Source organism: Mauremys reevesii, linkage group 11 (assembly GCF_016161935.1).
Source record: "Mauremys reevesii isolate NIE-2019 linkage group 11, ASM1616193v1, whole genome shotgun sequence".
Taxonomy (NCBI): domain Eukaryota; kingdom Metazoa; phylum Chordata; order Testudines; family Geoemydidae; genus Mauremys; species Mauremys reevesii.
Window position 1 is genome coordinate 38063133 of NC_052633.1, and position 18603 is coordinate 38081735.

General features: G+C 42.3%; 1 protein-coding gene across 2 annotated transcripts in view; it reads right to left on the reverse strand.

Moving 5' to 3' along the window:
- Positions 1-17704, reverse strand: part of MAP3K20 (mitogen-activated protein kinase kinase kinase 20) — a 135376-nt gene extending 117672 nt beyond the window's left edge. Inside the window, exons 1-2 of one of the 2 annotated variants that reach the window (XM_039494982.1) lie at positions 17505-17704; positions 9830-10019 (exon numbers count right to left, since the gene is read on the reverse strand). In XM_039494982.1, the coding sequence (XP_039350916.1) occupies positions 9830-9988 (159 nt within the window). In that variant the 5' untranslated portion in view covers positions 9989-10019; positions 17505-17704. The remainder of the gene's footprint in view (positions 1-9829; positions 10020-17504) is intronic. The other variant, XM_039494981.1, reaches the window with a different exon arrangement.
- Positions 17705-18603: the final 899 nt, after the last annotated feature.

Consider the following 18603-nt stretch of genomic DNA (forward strand, 5'->3'; position numbering starts at 1 on the left):
ACCACGGACCACGCTGCACCCCAGAAGCGGCCAGCAGCAGATCCAGCTCCTAGGTGGAAACATGCAAGCAGCTCTCAGCCGCAGGCACTGCCCCCTCTAGCTGCCATTGGCTCGGAACTGGCCAATGGGAGTGTGGAGCCGGTGCTCGGGGTGGGGGCAGCGCACAGAGCCCTGTGGCTCCCCCAACCAGGAACCGGACCTGCTTATGTCCGCTTCCGGGGTGCAGAACAGTGTCAGAACAGGTAGGAACTAGCCTGCCATACCGGGCAGCACCACCAATAGGACTTTTAATGACCCAGCTGGCGGTGCTGACTACAGCCACCGCAACCCAGTGCTTTCCATTCCATGACCAAGTACTGGGTCGCGACCCACAGTTTGAAAACCACTGGATTAGAAGATACTGTTTAAAAAGATACAGTTAGAAGATACATACATACACAATGAAAATATAAAGCCTATTTTTTCCAGCAATCAGCCTATTCTAAGGAGGTCATACCATCTCTGCCAACAGTGTCTCTGCTAGATATCGATAGTGTTTTGGCATCATATTGGTTGTGACAACAATAACTCTGAAGACTTAAGTAGCACTTGTGATCAATGCATCATCAGCACTGGTGAGGCCTCATTTGGAGTACTGTGTCCAGTTTTGGGCCCCACACTACAAGAAGGATGTGGATAAATTGGAGAGAGTCCAGCGGAGGGCAACAAAAATGATTAGGGGGCTGGAGCACATGACTTATGAAGAGAGGCTGAGGGAACTGGGATTGTTTAGCCTGCAGAAGAGAAGAATGAGGGGGGATTTGATAGCTGCTTTCAACTACCTGAAAGGGGGTTCCAAAGAGGATGGATCTAGACTGTTCTCAGTGGTAGAAGATGACAGAACAAGGAGTAATGGTCTCAAGTTGCAGAGGGGGAGGTTTAGGTTGGACATTAGGAAAAACTTTTTCACTAGTAGGGTGGTGAAGAACTGGAATGGGTTACCTAGGGAGGTGGTGGAATCTCCTTCCTTAGAGGTTTTTAAGGTCAGGCTTGACAAAGCCCTGGCTGGGATGATTTAGTTGGGTTTGGTCCTGCTTTGAGCAGGGGGTTGGACTAGATGACCTCCTGAGGTCCCTTCCAATCAGGGGCGGCTCTAGGCACCAGCGCACCAAGCAGGCGCTTGGGGCGGCCGTTTCCCGGGGGGGGCGGCATTTGGCTCCGGTTGAGCTCCCGCCGTCATGCCTGCGGCAGGTCCCCGGGCGCCGGGACCGTGCGGACCTGCGGCTGGCATGACTGGGGCGGGTCCGGTCTTCCCGCGGCTCCGGTTGAGCTCCCGCAGGCATGACTGCGGCAGGTCCGCTCGTTCCGGGCTCCGGTGGACCTGCCGCAGGCATGACGGCGGGAGCTCAACCGGAGCCGCGGGAAGACGGGACCCGCCGCGGGACCGGGGAAGGGCGGCGCAGCGCTCCGCGCTGCTTGGGGCAGCCCGATTTCTAGAGCCGCCCCTGCTTCCAATCCTGAGTTTCTATGATTCTATGACTGTCTACAGTCCCCAGGGAAAATGACACAAACACACACACACACACACAGAAATCCTATAGGATTTAAGCCCTCCATAAAAATCTCCTGGAAAAAAGAGTGGAAGAGCAACTTCAGCAGCAGGCACGGCCAAAGATTCTTACTAGACGTCTCTCCCTGGCCACAACTATTCATTTGAGAACGTTTGAAGTGGATGGTAGCCAGAGTTCCCTGCCCAACAAATGCCACCAGTCAGTGGCTGAGATGGAACAAGAATAACAGATTACAGCACCATTCTCCTCAGAGTCAAGTTAAGTGTCTTAAATTATTTCTTTTTCACAAAAGACAAATGAAGCAGGAGGCAAGGATGACTGTAGACACCATTAGCATAACTAAGCTGGTTACCACGAAGATGGCCTTTTTTCCCCTCTTAAGTGTAATCAAAGAATTAAAATGGAGATTCTCAGAAGTTTTAGTAGAAGAAACATTCTATAAAAAAGTCTTATGTGCAGATACTGAGATGAAAAGAAAAAATAGTTCCTATAAAGAGCTGATAAAATGACATTAAAATTGCCCTTCATCACATACACCTCCCAGAAAGGAGATCCAGTCAAAACTGGCACTGAGTATCTTTAATATCTATAAACTGCAAGCAAAAAGAACACCTCTATTTTTAGTCCTGTTTGAGTTAAATATCAATTTCAGTTTGTTTTATTCTGTTTTACTCTGTTGCTTTTCTCTTGTTGTTCCCAAAAGTCATTTGCAGTTCCTACTCTTGTGTCCCAGATTTAGCATTACACATACTCTCTTTTAAGACTGCAAACATTTGTGACATTCATGTGATTAAACTGAACTCATCTAGCTTGGAAGTTACATATATGGGCACCATTTATGGGAGAGACCCACTCTGGAGGTGTATCACAAAATAAAAATGCAAACAAATTGTCTTTTTTTTTTTAAACCATGTAAAGAGTCCACTTTTATAAATCAATTTTAAAAAATAACAGCATGAGCTCCTTGCATAAACTAATCTAAACTGAAAAACCTGACAATATTAAACTCATTTCCATTGGGAGGAGCCAGATTTCAAAGACAACAGCATCAGATCTAGTGAAAACATATTTTTATACTTGATGCTCAACAAAACTAAAACACATTATCCAGACATGACTGACAGGATAAAACACAGAGAATTAATAGCACTCTCAAAAATAACATTTTTGATTCACAAGTGGTAAGGCTGGTGAATCATTGGTTCTCCAGAAATATTTTTTCAGTAATAGTTTGGTTTAATTTGCTTTTCTTTTAGCCACAATTCCCAGTCTTCACCCTCAAAGTTTACACTACCGCTTGTACAGACCACCATCAGCACCTATGATGGATACTATAATGGCTATGTTTTCTTACTACTGGTATGCTGCATAAAACTGAATTATTCTTTGTGTATGTTAGTATTCCTGTTATAAAAAACAATGTTTATATATTCTACAAACTGAGTAAACAAACTAGACATATTGCTATTGTCCATCAATAGTGTAAGGATAGTTTGCAAGGTTTCAAAATACTGCTAAAGAACAGTGATGTTAAAATTAAATCAAAGCATTTTTCAGGCAAAATTCCACCAAGAAAATCTGAGTAGTGCACCAATAGTTGCCCATAAGAGCTAGTTAAACCTCTCTAACTTGCAAAGGCTCTTTATTTTATTTGCTGGTTTACTGGTTGGCAAAAATATGATTTCAGATTATTTTTTTCCAACACTAACAGTTATATCTGTAATCATCACAGTCTGCTATATGGAAATAAGCTGCAGCATCTCAGCAACTTTAAAATATAAAAACATATTTCTGATTACATATATAGTTTCTGAGAACAGTTACTCAAAACCCCCATAGTAATCCATGACCTGCAATGAATAATAACTGAACTGCACAGTTCTACAATACAACAGAGGGGATTTTGGCTAGTAGATGCTGCTCAGTTAAAATGTAAAAAGGCAGTGTCTAAAACAATAGGTGAATTTGAACATTTCCATCAGGTGGAAATCTGTGCTTGTTGAGTTAGGGATGATTTGAGGAATAGCAGCACTTTGCAGGATTACACCCTTAGGGTCCAATGCAACTCTGATTGACTTGGGGAATGTCTTCACTACCAATGTTATAACGTGGCTGTGTAGCCGCAGCACCAGCGCTGGGAGAGAGCTCTCCCAGCACTGTAAAAAAAACATCTCCACGAGGCGTTCCCAGCGCTGGTGCACTGTCTACACTTCCACTTTACAGCGCTGAAACTTGCATCACTCAGGGGGTATTTTTTCACACCCCTGAGCAAGAAAGTTTCAGCGCTGTAAAGTGGCAGTGTAGACAAGGCCTTAAATGGAAGTCAAATCGGGGACCCAGACCCTAATTCATTTTGACCATGCACAACAACAACAGGCATGCATCATGGAGACTAGCAACATTCCTATAGTATAGGAAAGAATTCTATTTTTCCTGCACACATTTTAAACATCATACTACTCATCTGAATCATTAAATACTAGTTTATGAAAAGTAACTCACAGAACAGGTCCCTATTTATAACCAACCACCTCCCAGTATTCTGGATTGAATAGTAAAGCTGCAATTTAATTTGGTTTCTGCTGCTATTTTATAATCATTTGAGATGCAGTTTTGCAGTTTACAGAATCACTGAGTTTCAGCTTTGGTATTCAAATCAAGGCCTTGTAGAATATTTTTTTCTTCTTCTCAATATGCCTATTTATCTAAGCTCATTCACACACATACACCCTTATATGCAGTCATATTTTATTGTCTGTTTGTCAGAAGTTGGTTTTTAGAGAGCTCTTCCCATTTCTCACAATTATTTAATTATGTCTTATAATGAAACTCTATGAGCTAACATTGAAAAATGTGTATTAATATGTTCATAACTAAGATTCTCTGAATACATATTTGATTAAGATATGTAGGTACAGAGTTTGGATAGGCATTATCTTAAGATATGTACAACTAGAGCTCATCCCATTTGACTATCACATACACCATACTACTCTTTTTTATTTTATTTTTATTTTTAATTAAAAAAAAACAGATACAGAAACTGTAACTTTACTATATGGCTTTATTTATTTATTTGGTTTATTTTTTGTTCTTTTTAAACTCAAAATAACTCAAGAGAAAGATACTATAGCTCAGTGGTCCCCAACCTTTTTTGTCTGGCGGGCGCTGGACGACGAGCCACTGAGGACTGTGGCCGGCAGACAAGCATCCACTGAAATGCCTCTTGACGTTGCCACCGAAATGCCGCTGTTCAGCGGCATTTCGGCAGTGATACCTCTTGATGATGATGCTTCTCAGTGGCATTTCGGCGGGCACCATATTGGGGACCACTGCTATAGCTCTTTTGACCTGGCTTCAACCATTGGAATCATAGCTAGCAATGACAAAACACTCCCCCAAAATGCTTCTACGTTTGTTTTTTTTCTTTAATCAATTGTTTTGGATCACTGGCAGCAGTTAAGAGAAACAAAAGACAATCAATCATGGAGTTTAAAAGGAAATTTACCAAAACGTTTACTTCCAAAGATACCATAAGCAGCAATACTCGGCTAAAATGCAAATTGTCCAAACATCAACTAAACAACATAAATATGTACAGTTATAACAAGCTGCTGTTTGATTATATTCAGAAAGATAAGACACTATGGCTTTCAAACATAATTCTGGATAAATTTAACAACATATTAAAAGAATCTTAATCACAGAGCTTGTCTATACAGGGAACTCAGAAAAGTTAACAGAAGATGTGAATTTAAAGTGGATTGGTAAAACTGCTTTAAATCCTTATTCAGACTCTACTTTGGCAGTGGATTAAGCTGAACTGATTTAAGGCCCACTTTAATTCTAAATAAATCCACTTTAAAACCACACCTTTAGTTAATTCAGATTAATTTTTCTGAGTATTTTTGTAGATAAGCCTATGATTTAGAGTTTAAAGCCAGAACGGACCATTAGATCAGTTAGTCTGACATCCTGTATATCTCAGGCCATTAAATTTTAACCCATTACCCCTGTATTGAACCCAATAATTTCTGTTTGGCTAAAGCACGTCTTCCAGTCTTGATATGAAGACATCAAATGCAGGAGAATCCACAACTTCCCTTGGTATTTTGTGCCAATGGTCAATCATCCTCACTCTCCAGTTTGAATATGTCTGACTTGAACTTCCTGCCATTGATTCTTGTTATGCCATTCTCCAATAGATTAAAGAGCCCTGTAGTAGCTGGTATTTTCTCCCCGTGATGGTGCTTATACACTGTAATCAAGTCACCTCTCAATTTTCTTTTGATAAGCTAAACAGATTGAGCTGTTAAAGTCTCTCAAGGGAAGGCATTTTCTCCAGCCCTTGAAGCATTTTTGTAGCTCTTTTTAAAATCTGAATACCAGAACTGAATACAGTATTCCAGTATCAGTCTCACCGTAACAGTCTCACCAATACCACATACAGCAGTAAAATCACCTCTCTATTCCTACTCGCTACTTTCCTGAGATAGTAAAAGCTGTGTTATCCGGCACTTTATCAGCCAGAAAGCTCTATAACCTGGCATTTCTAATCTTCAGTGAAAGTCTGGTTTATAGTCCATTTGGCACAGGGCTAGCAGGCTTTCTACCTGGCTCTGTGTGGCTCCTGGGAAGCGGCGACGTGTCCCTGCTTCTCCTAGGCAAAGGAACGGCCACAGAGGCCAAGCACGGGCTCCACAGCTCCCATTGGCCAGGAACCAAAGCCAATGGGAGCTGCGGCAGCAGTGCCTGTGGGTGGAGGCAGTGTGCAGAGCCACTTAGCCACACCTCTGCCTAGAAGCAACAGGAACACATCGCCGCTTCCAGGGAGCCACCCGAGGTGAACACCGCCGGATAGGCACCCCGCACCTCCTCCTGCACCCCAACCCCATGCCCCAAGCTCCTTCCCACATCCAAACTCCCTCCCAGAACCTGTGCCCCACCCCCCTGCCCCAGCCCTGAGCCCCCTCCCACACCCAAACTCCCTCCTCTTAGTTAACTAGAATTTTTGACTTACTGGCACCCCCCATACACCCAATATGCCGAATAACAAAGCTTTTACTGTACACACAAGGACTGCATTTGTCCTTTTTCCCACAGCATCACACTGGGAACTCATGTTGAGTTGCTTGTCAACTATGACCTCTAAATCCTTCTCAGAGGCACTTATCAACCAAACTTGCAATCTCATCAAAGAATTAAATCAAATTTTTTTGACATGACCTATTTTCAATAAAACTACATTGATAGGCATTAATTGTGTTCCCATCCTTTATTAATTGAGTCCCATAAAAGCTTTTTCATTATTTTGCACAGAATTGATGTCACGCTAATCAGCCTATAGTTACCACAGCCAACAATTGCTTTAAATAGTTTGCATCAAATAATTAGCAAATCATGATACACGCTGCCAATTCATGTTTGCACAGTGACATTTGCCATTGCTACCAGAGGTTAGCGTTTTTTCAAATTTTAAATCAGTCACAAAAATTTGTGTTGGTTTGCAACCCTGGTCTTAGGCAGGAAGCAAAAAAAAATGTTTTTATTTATAAAATATACTTATTTTTTTGAACTGGGCAAAATCTTCAGACAAAACTTTTCTTTGCCAAAATATGCTGATTTGGGTCAATAGAAACATTCTGTGAAATTGATAACAATTCACCAAATAGTTTCAATTGACAAAACAAACAACAAAATCCCAAAAAATCAAAATGTTTTGTTTTGGCCTTTTAAAAATTAAACATTTTGATTTTTTAATTCAGTTTTGAGTTTTACTTAAGGATTAATTTTAAAAGGTTTTATTTAATCTGGAAGACATTTTTAAAAAACACCACCACCTTTTTGGTTTGCTGAACACTTTTTTTTTGTCATGGATCGACCTGAAATGAAATTTTGATTTAATTTTTTGGTATGGCCAGCAAACAAAAAATAATAAAAAAAAAGTTATTCCCACAGCTCTATTTTAAATAAAATTAATTTGTATTAATTTTTTTCATTAACTTTCTTAAAAACTGAATTTCTATCCTGAATTTCAATGGGACTGAGCATCCGTATCTCCCATTGACCACATCATTGATCAATGGAGATATGGGGATTTGACATCTTAATTTGGACTGTCAACTGAAGTGGAAAACAATCGTGCTCTCCAAATGCTATCACATTCAAGACACCATTACATCTGAATATTTAATAGATATAATACCCTTAAAATCTTTTTTCCTCCTCTTTAGCTGATAACTGGCTCTATAACGTATTTTGCAATGCTGTGGAGTAAGACTATTGTGTGCAAATCAGAAGGATTTAGTACTGGAAAGGCCACCTAAGGATTAGACAATTTCCTGCCACAAGAGTACATTTTTACTGCAGAGTTAATCCAGTTTATCGACACCCAGATTAGCCTAGCCTGAGTGTGAGCAGCTACATTGCATGACCCTATCCAAGTTACTGCATTCTCACTGGTGCTGCACTCCCCTGTGTGTCACCAGGGCTTCTGGGGGTATATTCTATAGTTCTTTATGCTGCAGTAAGCTGAGTCGGTCTATGATTCTTTCTCAGTGAGTCATGGGAGAATTTGTCCAATCTTCTGGTCATTTGGGGTTGGTGGAGGAGGAATTGTGGGAAGGCATTGGAGGACTATCAGCGCTTGAGTGATTTAGGACTGTGTCCTCACTGCGAAGTGAGCCTGAAAGTGGAACCTAGTCTCTAACTTGCACCCCCAGCCAGATCAGTTGAAAGCACCATTGAACGTGGGTGAGGTTTTACTGTGCGGACATGAAGGGAGTTAGGGGTAACACCCAACTAAAAGCTGGGGCTAACTCTATGAAGACCTATACCATGGAGGGAGCAGGACCAAGGCTGCTCCCTCAATCACAGGCCAGAAGGTTAAGAAGGCAAAAGAGGAGAGTGCAACTGTTTCCTATTACTATCTGGTGATCTGTTTGACCAACAGTACTGAATGGGACTGAGTAGTCCACAGGATGCACCTTGCTCCTCTCCTCCAGAGCAGGGCCGGATTAACTCTCCTGTGGGCCCAGGGCTATTAGATTTTGTGGGGCCCCTGTATACAAATCTTTTTCCTAATTTAAAACAAAATGATCACAATTATAGCATTACATCTGAATATTTAATAGATATAATACCCTTAAAATCTTTTTTCCTCCTCTTTAGCTGATAACTGGCTCTATAATGCTATACTAAACTTGCCTTTTAATTAATAAAGCCGTTCTGTGGTTACATTTCAGTCTTAAAGCATGGAGAGTATTGTTAAGTTAATTCAAAATAGGCTACTCCTTACCTTAGAACAGCTGTTATATTCGTTTCGTTCTGGGAGGGAGTTTGGGTGCAGGAAGGGACTCCAGGCTGGCGCAGAGTGTTGGGGTGCAGAAGAGGGTGAGGGCTGTGGATGAGTTTGGGTGCAGGAGGGGATTCTGACCTGGGGCAGGCGGTTGTGGTGCAGGAGGGGTGTGAGGTGCAGGCTCCAGCTGGGAGGCGCTTACCACAGGTGGCTCCTGGCCGGCGGTGCAGGAGGGCTCAGGCAGGCTGGCAGCCGTGGCCCCACGCCGCTCCTGGAAGCAGCTGGCTGCTGACATGTCTCTGCGTGCCCCTGGGGGGAGGGGGACAGTGTGTCTTCATGCGCTGCCTGCACCCGCAAGCGCCACCCCCATTGGCTGGGTCCCAGCGATTGGGAGCTGCAGGGACAGTGTTGGGGGCGGGGGCAGTGTGAGGAGCCGTCTGCCTGCCCCCGCCAGGAGCCACAGAGACATGCCAGCAGCCGTCCGCTTCCAGGAGTGGCGTGGGGCCACGGCAGGAAGGTAGCCTGCCTGAGCCGTGCTGCGCCGCTGGGCTTTTAACGGCCCGGAGATTGCGATCGACTGGTAGAGGCTCCAGGATTGACCACTCGTTCGTGATCGACGGGTTGGTGACCACTGAATTGTATATAATTATGGATTTATTTTTGCGGGGGCCCCCTTAGCCCGAAGCCCTGGGCTGCAGCCCGTAAAGCCCCTGCGTTAATCCGGCCCTGCTCCAGAGAGTCACCGTGGCAAGGGAGCAGGGCAGAATAAAGCAAGAAGGGAGACTCTTGTGGGACAGATGCAGAAGACACTCAGCATGTTTAAATTCTAACCACCACCATTCATCTGGCTTAAATAACTAAACAAACAAACAAAAAAATCCCCAGGAGGTCTTCCCTGATCAGCAACAGAGAGGAAAACATTCAAATATTATTTACAGTAATTTGTTTCATAACAGGAAAAAAAACAGAAGTGAATTCTTACCTCTTTCTCTATTTTGAGCAGCTTCTTTACAGCCACCTCTTTGTCCTGTGATATCCATCGGGCTCGATAAACACTCCCAAAACTCCCTCCGCCACAGCTTTCAAAGAACTGCAAGTCATCAAATTTAATTTGCACAAATGAAGCACTGAGAGACGACATCTCATAATGACAAAATATACCACAACAAAATCTGTAAGGAAAAAAAGTCTAATTAATACATCTGTTCCACAGAATTATTAAACTCCTAACGATGCTTTAGATATCATAAAGCAAGAACCGACTGCCATAAACAAGTTACAGCAAAAAACACTGAACAGATCAAAGGGAAAATAAAGTTAAGAAACTCACATGCCAATAGCCTATGCAAACATTTTATAGAGTTTGTACAGACTCTGAGAAGCAGCTGTTTGTAGAGAAATGTTTAGAAATTTTCCTTGGATTTAGTGATGTTTCCTGAACACACTGGAGTAGCACTGCAAAAGACTAGTGCGTCAACAGGTCCCCTAATATGAAGCACACTGACAAACGGGAAATGCACTTTCAACTGGAGCTTGCATAGGAGTCCTGGAATCTGGAGCATGCAATCTCTCCATGTTGTGTGATCACTTCACACAAAATATACATAGCCTAAGCAACTGAACATTCTGGCAAAAGTGCAACTGTAAGCCTGAGGCCCATGTACTCTCCGTACACTGAGAAAGGTAGAAGTACTTGTCACAAAGACGTGGAAAAAGATGGCCAAAATAAAAATCTCTTCCCAAAGTAACTCAGTTATGCTTGCATGTTATAACAAAGCATAAGTGGAAAATCATTTCTCAGTTATAATATCTGAAATCCTGTGCATACTGCCAAGAATGGATTTTACAGTTTTAAGAAATCATACCATATTTGTTGTCAGAGGAACAGACTGTCCTTCCAGTAGATCATAAAGTGATAAATCCTATGGCTGTAGCAGATTTTTTAAAATGTTATCACCTAAGTGAGTGGCTGATCACTCACAGACATCACATTTGTGGATTAATTTTGAATCTCTTTTTATAGAGGTGTAAGCTAAATAGGCTTTGATCCTCAGTGGCACTGCCGAGCATGTGGGATCTGCAGTTCTTGCAAGGTTTCAATAAGATGATTTGTCAGAGGCTTGTTTCCACACAAACTTGCACCAGTTTAATTAAACAGGTTTAGATAAATCAGGGCAAATCCCTCTATGGAAAATTGTATTTCAGTTTAAGAGTGGCTTATTTTGGTTTAGGTTAAACCAGTTCTTAATCAACTTAAACTAAACCAAAATAAGCATGTCTAGGCAGCCTCTGCACCAACTAAAATTACACCGTGAGTCAAACCAGTGCAACTCTGTGTTTAGACAAGCCCTTACGTTTTCTATAGTACCCATCAGCATAGCATCTAAGCATTGTGTACTGTCTGGGGCCTGGACTATCTTCTAGGTTACATGTCTGAATGGTGCCTAGCACAAAGGAGCCCAAATCACTGATTGGGGTTCCTAGGCTCTACTGTAATACTAAAAATAATTATGGTTTTCCCCCCAAGATTTCAATACAACTGTGCTATGGATTTTAGATTACAACTGACTAGGAATCCAGTTTCAGTCACTATTTGGTTACTGCAGGTCTCCAGATGTGAAGCAACAACTGGTTCTTTAAACACTGCCTAGGACTACCTGCAGTGTCCTCTCCGTTTTCTTGCTTTCTTTTAAACATCTTGACTATCCACTGACAAAGTCCTATAAGACTAAAAGCACTGGTTAACTATTTAGTCCATGATTTAAGATACAACATAATACTTTTATTGAAGGCTTTTTTTCCCAAGAGGCAAATTGCATTTAGAGACAAACGTAGTTTTAGAGACACAGAATTTAGAGACAAACGTAGTTTGTCTCCCAGACCATCTGTGAGGGAATATGGGTTCTTTTTCTTACCAAATCCTCTGAGCTGAAGTGCTCTGTGGTTGGTGTGTTGTGAGCTGGGATTAATCTTATTTATGTGGCAATCTTTTTTGGTTGCTTCCCTAAGCAGGTCTAGTGTTGACTGTTGTTACTGCATTTACTTTGGTGTTTATTAATCTTAAGTGGTTCAAATCCTTTGAAAGTGTACTGTATTGAGAACAGAGATTGGCCAACCTTCCCAACTAGGGTGACCAGATGTCCTGATTTTATAGGGACAGTCCCGATATTTGGGGCTTTTTTTTATATGGGCACCTATTACCCCCCACCTCGTCCCGATTTTTCACACTTGCTATCTGGGCATCCTATTCCCAACATTCCAGCCTCTTTTTGGATAAACTCAATTTTATCTTCCTGCTTCTCTGCCATTAGCCCCTTATTTCTGTGTGTCCAGGAACAGCCCATTTGTGTTCTTCACTTCAATAGTTTCACAGATAATTATTATTGCTTATGCAGTACTACAGGAGTACATGGTGCTTTACAGACAAATGAAAAGACAAGCTTCCTACCCTGAGGACTTATATCATTAAGCCACAATCCTGCAAACACTGATGCACCTACTTAATTTCACTCACGTGAGTAGTCTCACTATAGACAATGGAATTATTAATTACTGTAAAGTTACTTGCATGCATAAATGTATATAGGATTGGACCATAAATTAGACAGAGAATCGTAAACAGGTGATGACAAATGGTTGAGCTGGAGATGACAAAAGGAACAGAAACAAAGGGAGAGGGAAAATGCCCTTGGGGAAACAGGTAAATTATTTCCTGTATTTACCATTTGCATTAAATAGTTGTCAGAGCTACCTAATTATTTTAAATGATTATAGAACCTACGGCTCCCATAACCCATACACACAGAATAAATGACTCACCTGGCTTCTCAAAGATTTACTAGCACAGAGCAAGATCTTATTCTATTAAGATTTTGTTACTTAGACAAAATATCTCTCTCAACATTTACTAGTACACTACAAAGGATAAATAAAACTGAATTACAGTTGTCACATAAGTGAACAATGTACATTTTGTGATGTTGTTTTTTTCTTTGTTTACTGACTCACTAATTCCCAAAATCCACAGTGGGTCTTTCCCATCAATGAGAATTACTAAGAGTTATTTTATGTCTCCCTAACTTTACTCCTTTCCAATGCAAATAGTTTATCTACTTCTGTCTACAAGCCTAGAGACATCTGAGTCACTGGCATACTATATCATTAATATGTTTTAAAGATGATACATTGGTTCATACTGCAGTCTTCAAAATATATTTTCCAGTGAGCTCATGGGAGATGTATGCAGGTAACTGCTATTAATACAGGTGTCTGTAATTAATGCCAACATGAGTTATGCACAGTCGCCCTCTTCTGGATGAGAGAATAGACCTATTTGAATGTTATTTCATATCTACAGTATAGCTACAAAACAGCTAATCCTCAACTGAAAAGATTAATCCCTTTGTTTTGTGGCAGAAAACAATTGTTTGGGTGTATCTGTTACTACTATGAGCATTACACATGCCGTTATTAACTAACTTGTCATCGTGTTTTAAGAGATGCTTTACAATTGTGTGCCAAATCTGGGTTTATACAGTGGATCAACAGAAAATTCTTATAGTCCATTAGGCCCCAGACTGAGTTTTTATACTTCTACTCCAAAACAAGTGCTTCACTCTTCTACTCTCGAGCACTGCATTTTCAGATCTCCAGGCAAGAGCATCTTTCATTGTAACAGTTTTCTGTTTTGCTTCTTTCAAAAAGAACCACCACAATAGCCTGAAACTTTGTACTCCCCACAGTTCTATCATTTTTTAGAGCTTCTAGCTGTTATTGTACTACAGCAGTGGGGAAAACTATGTTAATTGGCTTTGTTGTCTATGAAGCGAAGCTGTGGCAGCTCAGTAATACTGTGAATGATAAGTATTTGAAGCAATGATTCAGTCATTATCGCTCTCTCTCTCTCAGGTATTTCTAAAGTACCTATCACCTTATGAAAATAAAGAGATTTCCTTTCTTGAACTTCAATTTTGATTTCTATCAGTTAACATGAGCTGGAAGTAATACAACCCAAGAACTGAAGCCATCTTCTCCTTTGAAAGATTCCCCCCCCTTACAATAATTTCCGCAGCAATCTTAGAAACTGTTGACTTTTCCACAAAAGAGAAGAGGATCTAAGAAACATTCTGTTGTATTTTAGATTTCTGTTTTAATTCAGTGACTAGCAGTCTGTTATTGTATGTCGCTTTGTATCCAAATTGTTCAGCAACAGCATGCTCAGCTCAATACAGTAATAAATTCTCAGCATGCTCAACACTATCTGATAGCTAGCCATTAATGTCCACATTTAACGATGGGCCTCATTCACTTCTAAGTGGGAATAACCAACCTACGAATGAGAAAGCTCTGTTTTGAAACTCAGAATTTCCTCCAAATTCTTCCATTGGGTGGTTTGCTCTCTCCCATCTTCCCTTAACACACAGATCTTCCAGGAGCCACTGAAGACAAAAGATGCTCTCTGCCTTCACTCTGCCATCAAGCCTCACTAGCCCCTAAGAGAAGTTTCCTGGGGCTTTCCCTGGATCGTCTCTAATGAATGAGGGAGTCCTGCAGCACTGAATGGGAAACAGTGCAAATTAATCCTGCCTCAGGTTATGCTGTGTTTCACTGTTAGAGTATAGAACCTGATGAAGCGCACCCACTTCACCTGTTCTCTCCAACTCTGCAAAAAAGCGTGCATGTGTTGGATGGGGAAATACTACAGAGGAAGAATTCCCCTCTTCAGTACGTGCACATGGAAGCACAGAGCCCTAATATTTTATCAGTTACTACTCATATTGTAGATCGAGTTGCCACTGATGGTTTACATGTAAGAGAGAGAGACAAAAAAGGAACAGGATTGGCACAACTTTCACAATATGTCTGTGTCCCAATATACCTGTGTTAGATTTGTGTGCATTTATACAACAGAGTACTGAATCTGTCTTGTTGCACACATCCCTGGAGCTATTTTACAATTCAATTGTTTGGATTACTTCTAGCGATCCCATTACAAATTATCATAGGGAACTACTAAATTATTCACTCCCCTCACCGCACTTTCTGATTTTGTAACATGGTCAAAGTAGTTTTCAGTGCACACTGCCAACATACTGCCAATAAAGCAAGCCTACATTTGTGCTAGCTTGAAATACACAGTAACATGTGCCAAGTTTCCTTATTTGGCAAAACAGTTCCTTGCCTTTCAAGATCTTTGGCCACCCATTTTAAGACCATCCTCAAGCTTTTGTATTATGATACCGTCTCTAGTCCAAGAAGAGGTCAAAAATATTCCATTCAATAGCAAAATGTAAAAATTAAAATAAAAACATAAAAAGGAGTTGTCCATAGCTTTGTCTGACTGGAAAAGGGGCAAGGAATCACTGTGGTAATCTGTTAACCAGGGCATTAAATAAAGAAATAAATAATGCAGGAGAAACTTTTTGTATATAAAACAGAGCCATAATCACCCCATTGTTTATGATAAAAATTAAAGGATAAGATGTAAATTCCATGTAATGTTCCAAAATAAACATTTTGCTAATCCTCTTCTAATTCTTACAATAAATTAAGACAAAATCAACACTGCTACATTTCCCAACCTACCAAACTTCCTAAATCAGTTTAATAACGCACTACAGTAGCAAAGATTTAAAACTAGGTTCTGCACACCTTCATCACATGATTAATTATAGTTCTGCCATCTCCTCTGTCTGAAAACTAAGGAATTATAAAACTTCTGTAACTTATTTCTAATTTTGTCTGAATAGCTGAAGTTTATATATCTGTTAGTTTTAGAGAATGATCGCACAATTTAGTGCTTAGTTTAAATGATTCAGAACTATTCTATTTTAGATCTATATTGCATTGCATGTGGAGATTAAAGACTGTGCATGTTTCATTTTAAATAGAAAATATGCACTCAGAGATACTAAGTCACTTGCACCATTTTAGTTACAATTTTACACTATTATTTCCTAACAATGTAGTCACCAATGTACACAACATGGTTAAGGAGTTTACAATACAAAGTTTTGATTCTGCAATCAGATCTGTGGGGCGATGGGCCTCCACACAGGCACCAGCATATCTGATTCCAGGATCAACGTCTACATATTTTGTCAGGGTCTTGATTTGTTTAGCTTCATTAGTCTCAAGAAGCCCGATCCTACTCCCACTAAATTCAGCCATGCAGGACTGGGCCCTAAAGATGTTTCCAAATCACCACCCCACTGAGCTACAGTGGGGTGGTGATTTGGAAACATCACCACCCCACAGTAGCTCAGTTAATACAGTTAATCCAGTATTTTCAAATTAGTTCTGCTTTCTGAATTAAAAAATTAAATATCCATTGCATTGCATCCACTGAACCTCTAAGAGAATCATGCTGGATGGAGGGTTTATGGAAGAAATATAAAATAAAGTCATAGTCAAGGCAAGAAACAGTATAGATGTAGAAATAGCACAACAGAAACAAAATGACAGAAAGAATATATTGCTTTGCTGTGGGGGGCGGAGGTTAAGTTCAAGTGTTCGGACTGAGGGAGTGCAAAATCAGAAAAGGCAGCGTGTGTTCAGTGTATTTAGTATGTGTATATAAAATGAATTCACTTGAAATCTGATTTAAAAAGAGGAGAAAAAAGAGGACTCTCTCTTTGTTAAATGTTAACTGTCCAAGTCCTGCATATAATCAGAAATAAATGTTATCTTTAAAGGCAAATTTCTTATTCTGAATTGTTTGTTATATCACTGTATGTTAGCATACTCTCTCTGTCACTCACAAAACATGAATATGACCCAACACTAATAATGTAAGCCATTACACTTTAATTCAGTTCTAGGGAATTACGTATGTGCCTGTACCAAAAGCAAAACCAAATGCAAGGTTTCTCTTTTTCAAAGAAATTGGCCTCCTCTGGATGCTGAGCCCAGGACTGGGCTCCAAGGAGGAAAAGGTCTGGTCACATACTGGCATATTAAAATATCTGCCAGGACTTTCAAAGTTGCTATGACTCAGAGGGGGGGACATGTCAGAACAAGAAGAGGGAAGAGCAAATGACAAATAGCATCCTTGTGCTGAACTCCGATTTCAGTTGAATCGCGGTCTATCCAGACGCCAGTGGAGTTGCACAGATTTACACGGTGCCACTGAGATCAGAACCAGGACCAGCGGCCAGTCAGGAGGAAGCGATCATACAAAAGTTAACTGTGTGTGACTGAAAGGCCAGGCTTGCAGAAGAAGCGCAGCTCTTGCCTCCCTCGCTCTGACTGCCAGAGCTGAAAGTTACAGGGGAGCAGGCCTGGAGTTTTGTTCGTTCCTGGCATGGGGCTGGGCTAGAGCCACAACCCCTCCAGGGCAGCGCTCTCCCGCCCCCAGGCTCCCCCCAGGGGAAAGGTGGGCTCGGGACACAGCCGCGACCCCAGGGGCAGAACTGAAGCAGCGTGACCCCAGCCCTCTGCTGGCGCAGTGGAGCCGCAGCTCGCCACCGTGCGGGGCAGGGAGCCTGGCTCCTGCGGGGCGTCTGTGCCCGGAGGCCCGCCGAGCGCCCCGCGTCCCACGCGGACCCTTGGGAGCTGCCGCGGCCAGGGGCTCCCCGCCGCCAGCGAGCGCACGGCTCCGGCCCGGCCCGGCCCCAGCCCCCTGCCGGGAGCAGCCCGCAGCGCGCTCCTCTCCCTACCTTCCCCCCGGGAGCCCGGGCCGGCGGTGCCCGTGCGCAGCCAACCGCGAACAACTCGCCCGGGCGCTTGCGGGGAGGCTGGAACCGGCGTGACCGCGTCTGCTGGCTGGGTGTCTCCCACGCTTCCGGTTCGCGGCCAGGAGTCAGCCGCACACCCCGCCTCCAGGCCGTGCAGCCAGCCGGCGCCACCCCGCGCTGCCCCGGCGGACAGGGGGCCCGCGCTGCCCGGGCACCGCGCCTGGCACGCAGCGCAGCCCCGCCAGCGAAGGCCATCAAGCGAGGGGCTAAGTCACCCCCGCAAGCCCAGCCCTGAAATGAGAGACACTGAACTGTGGGGCAGAGACAAAATGGGGGCGCGAGAGAATCCTCCACATGCAGGATACGGCCAAGGAACAGGACAGGGAAGTTTCAAAGCTGACAGGGCTTTAGCTGGCCCAGACTTGAGCCTTGTTTTCAAAGTGACTATTTTCCCGGAGTTGAAGCGAGCTGAGGAAAATAAGGAACCCACACTCTGGCCAGTAACCTGTACAAGTATATTAAGGCGGGCCCAGGAAGAAGTTGAGAAGCAATGTGTATGAGTTGAAAAGGCAAAAATTAACAGTGACTTTTGTTTAAAGTCCATCAGAAGCAGGAAGCCTGCCAAACAGGCAGTGTGGACAACAAAGGTGCTAAAGTGGTACTCTAGGAAGACAAGCCTGTTGTATCCGTCTTCTTTGAAAGGCTGTACTAGGGCAGATACCCACATCAGAGCTGTACTTTTGGGGTCACAAATGGGAAGTATTGTCCAAAACTGCTGTGTCAATAGAAGACATTTTAGAACAAATTGATAAGCCAACCAAAATAAGACACCAAGGCCAGATGGTATTCACTCACAAGTTCTGAAGGAACTCAAATATGAAATTGCAGAACTACTAACTGTAGTACATAACCTAGCACTGAAATCAGCCTCTGTACCGGATCACTGAAAGGTAGCTAATGTAATGCTGATTTTTTAAAAAGGACTCCAGTGGAGATTCTGTCAATTCCAGGCCAGTGAGCATAACTTCAGTACTGGGAAAACTGATAGAACCTATAGTAAAGAACAGAATGATCAGACACA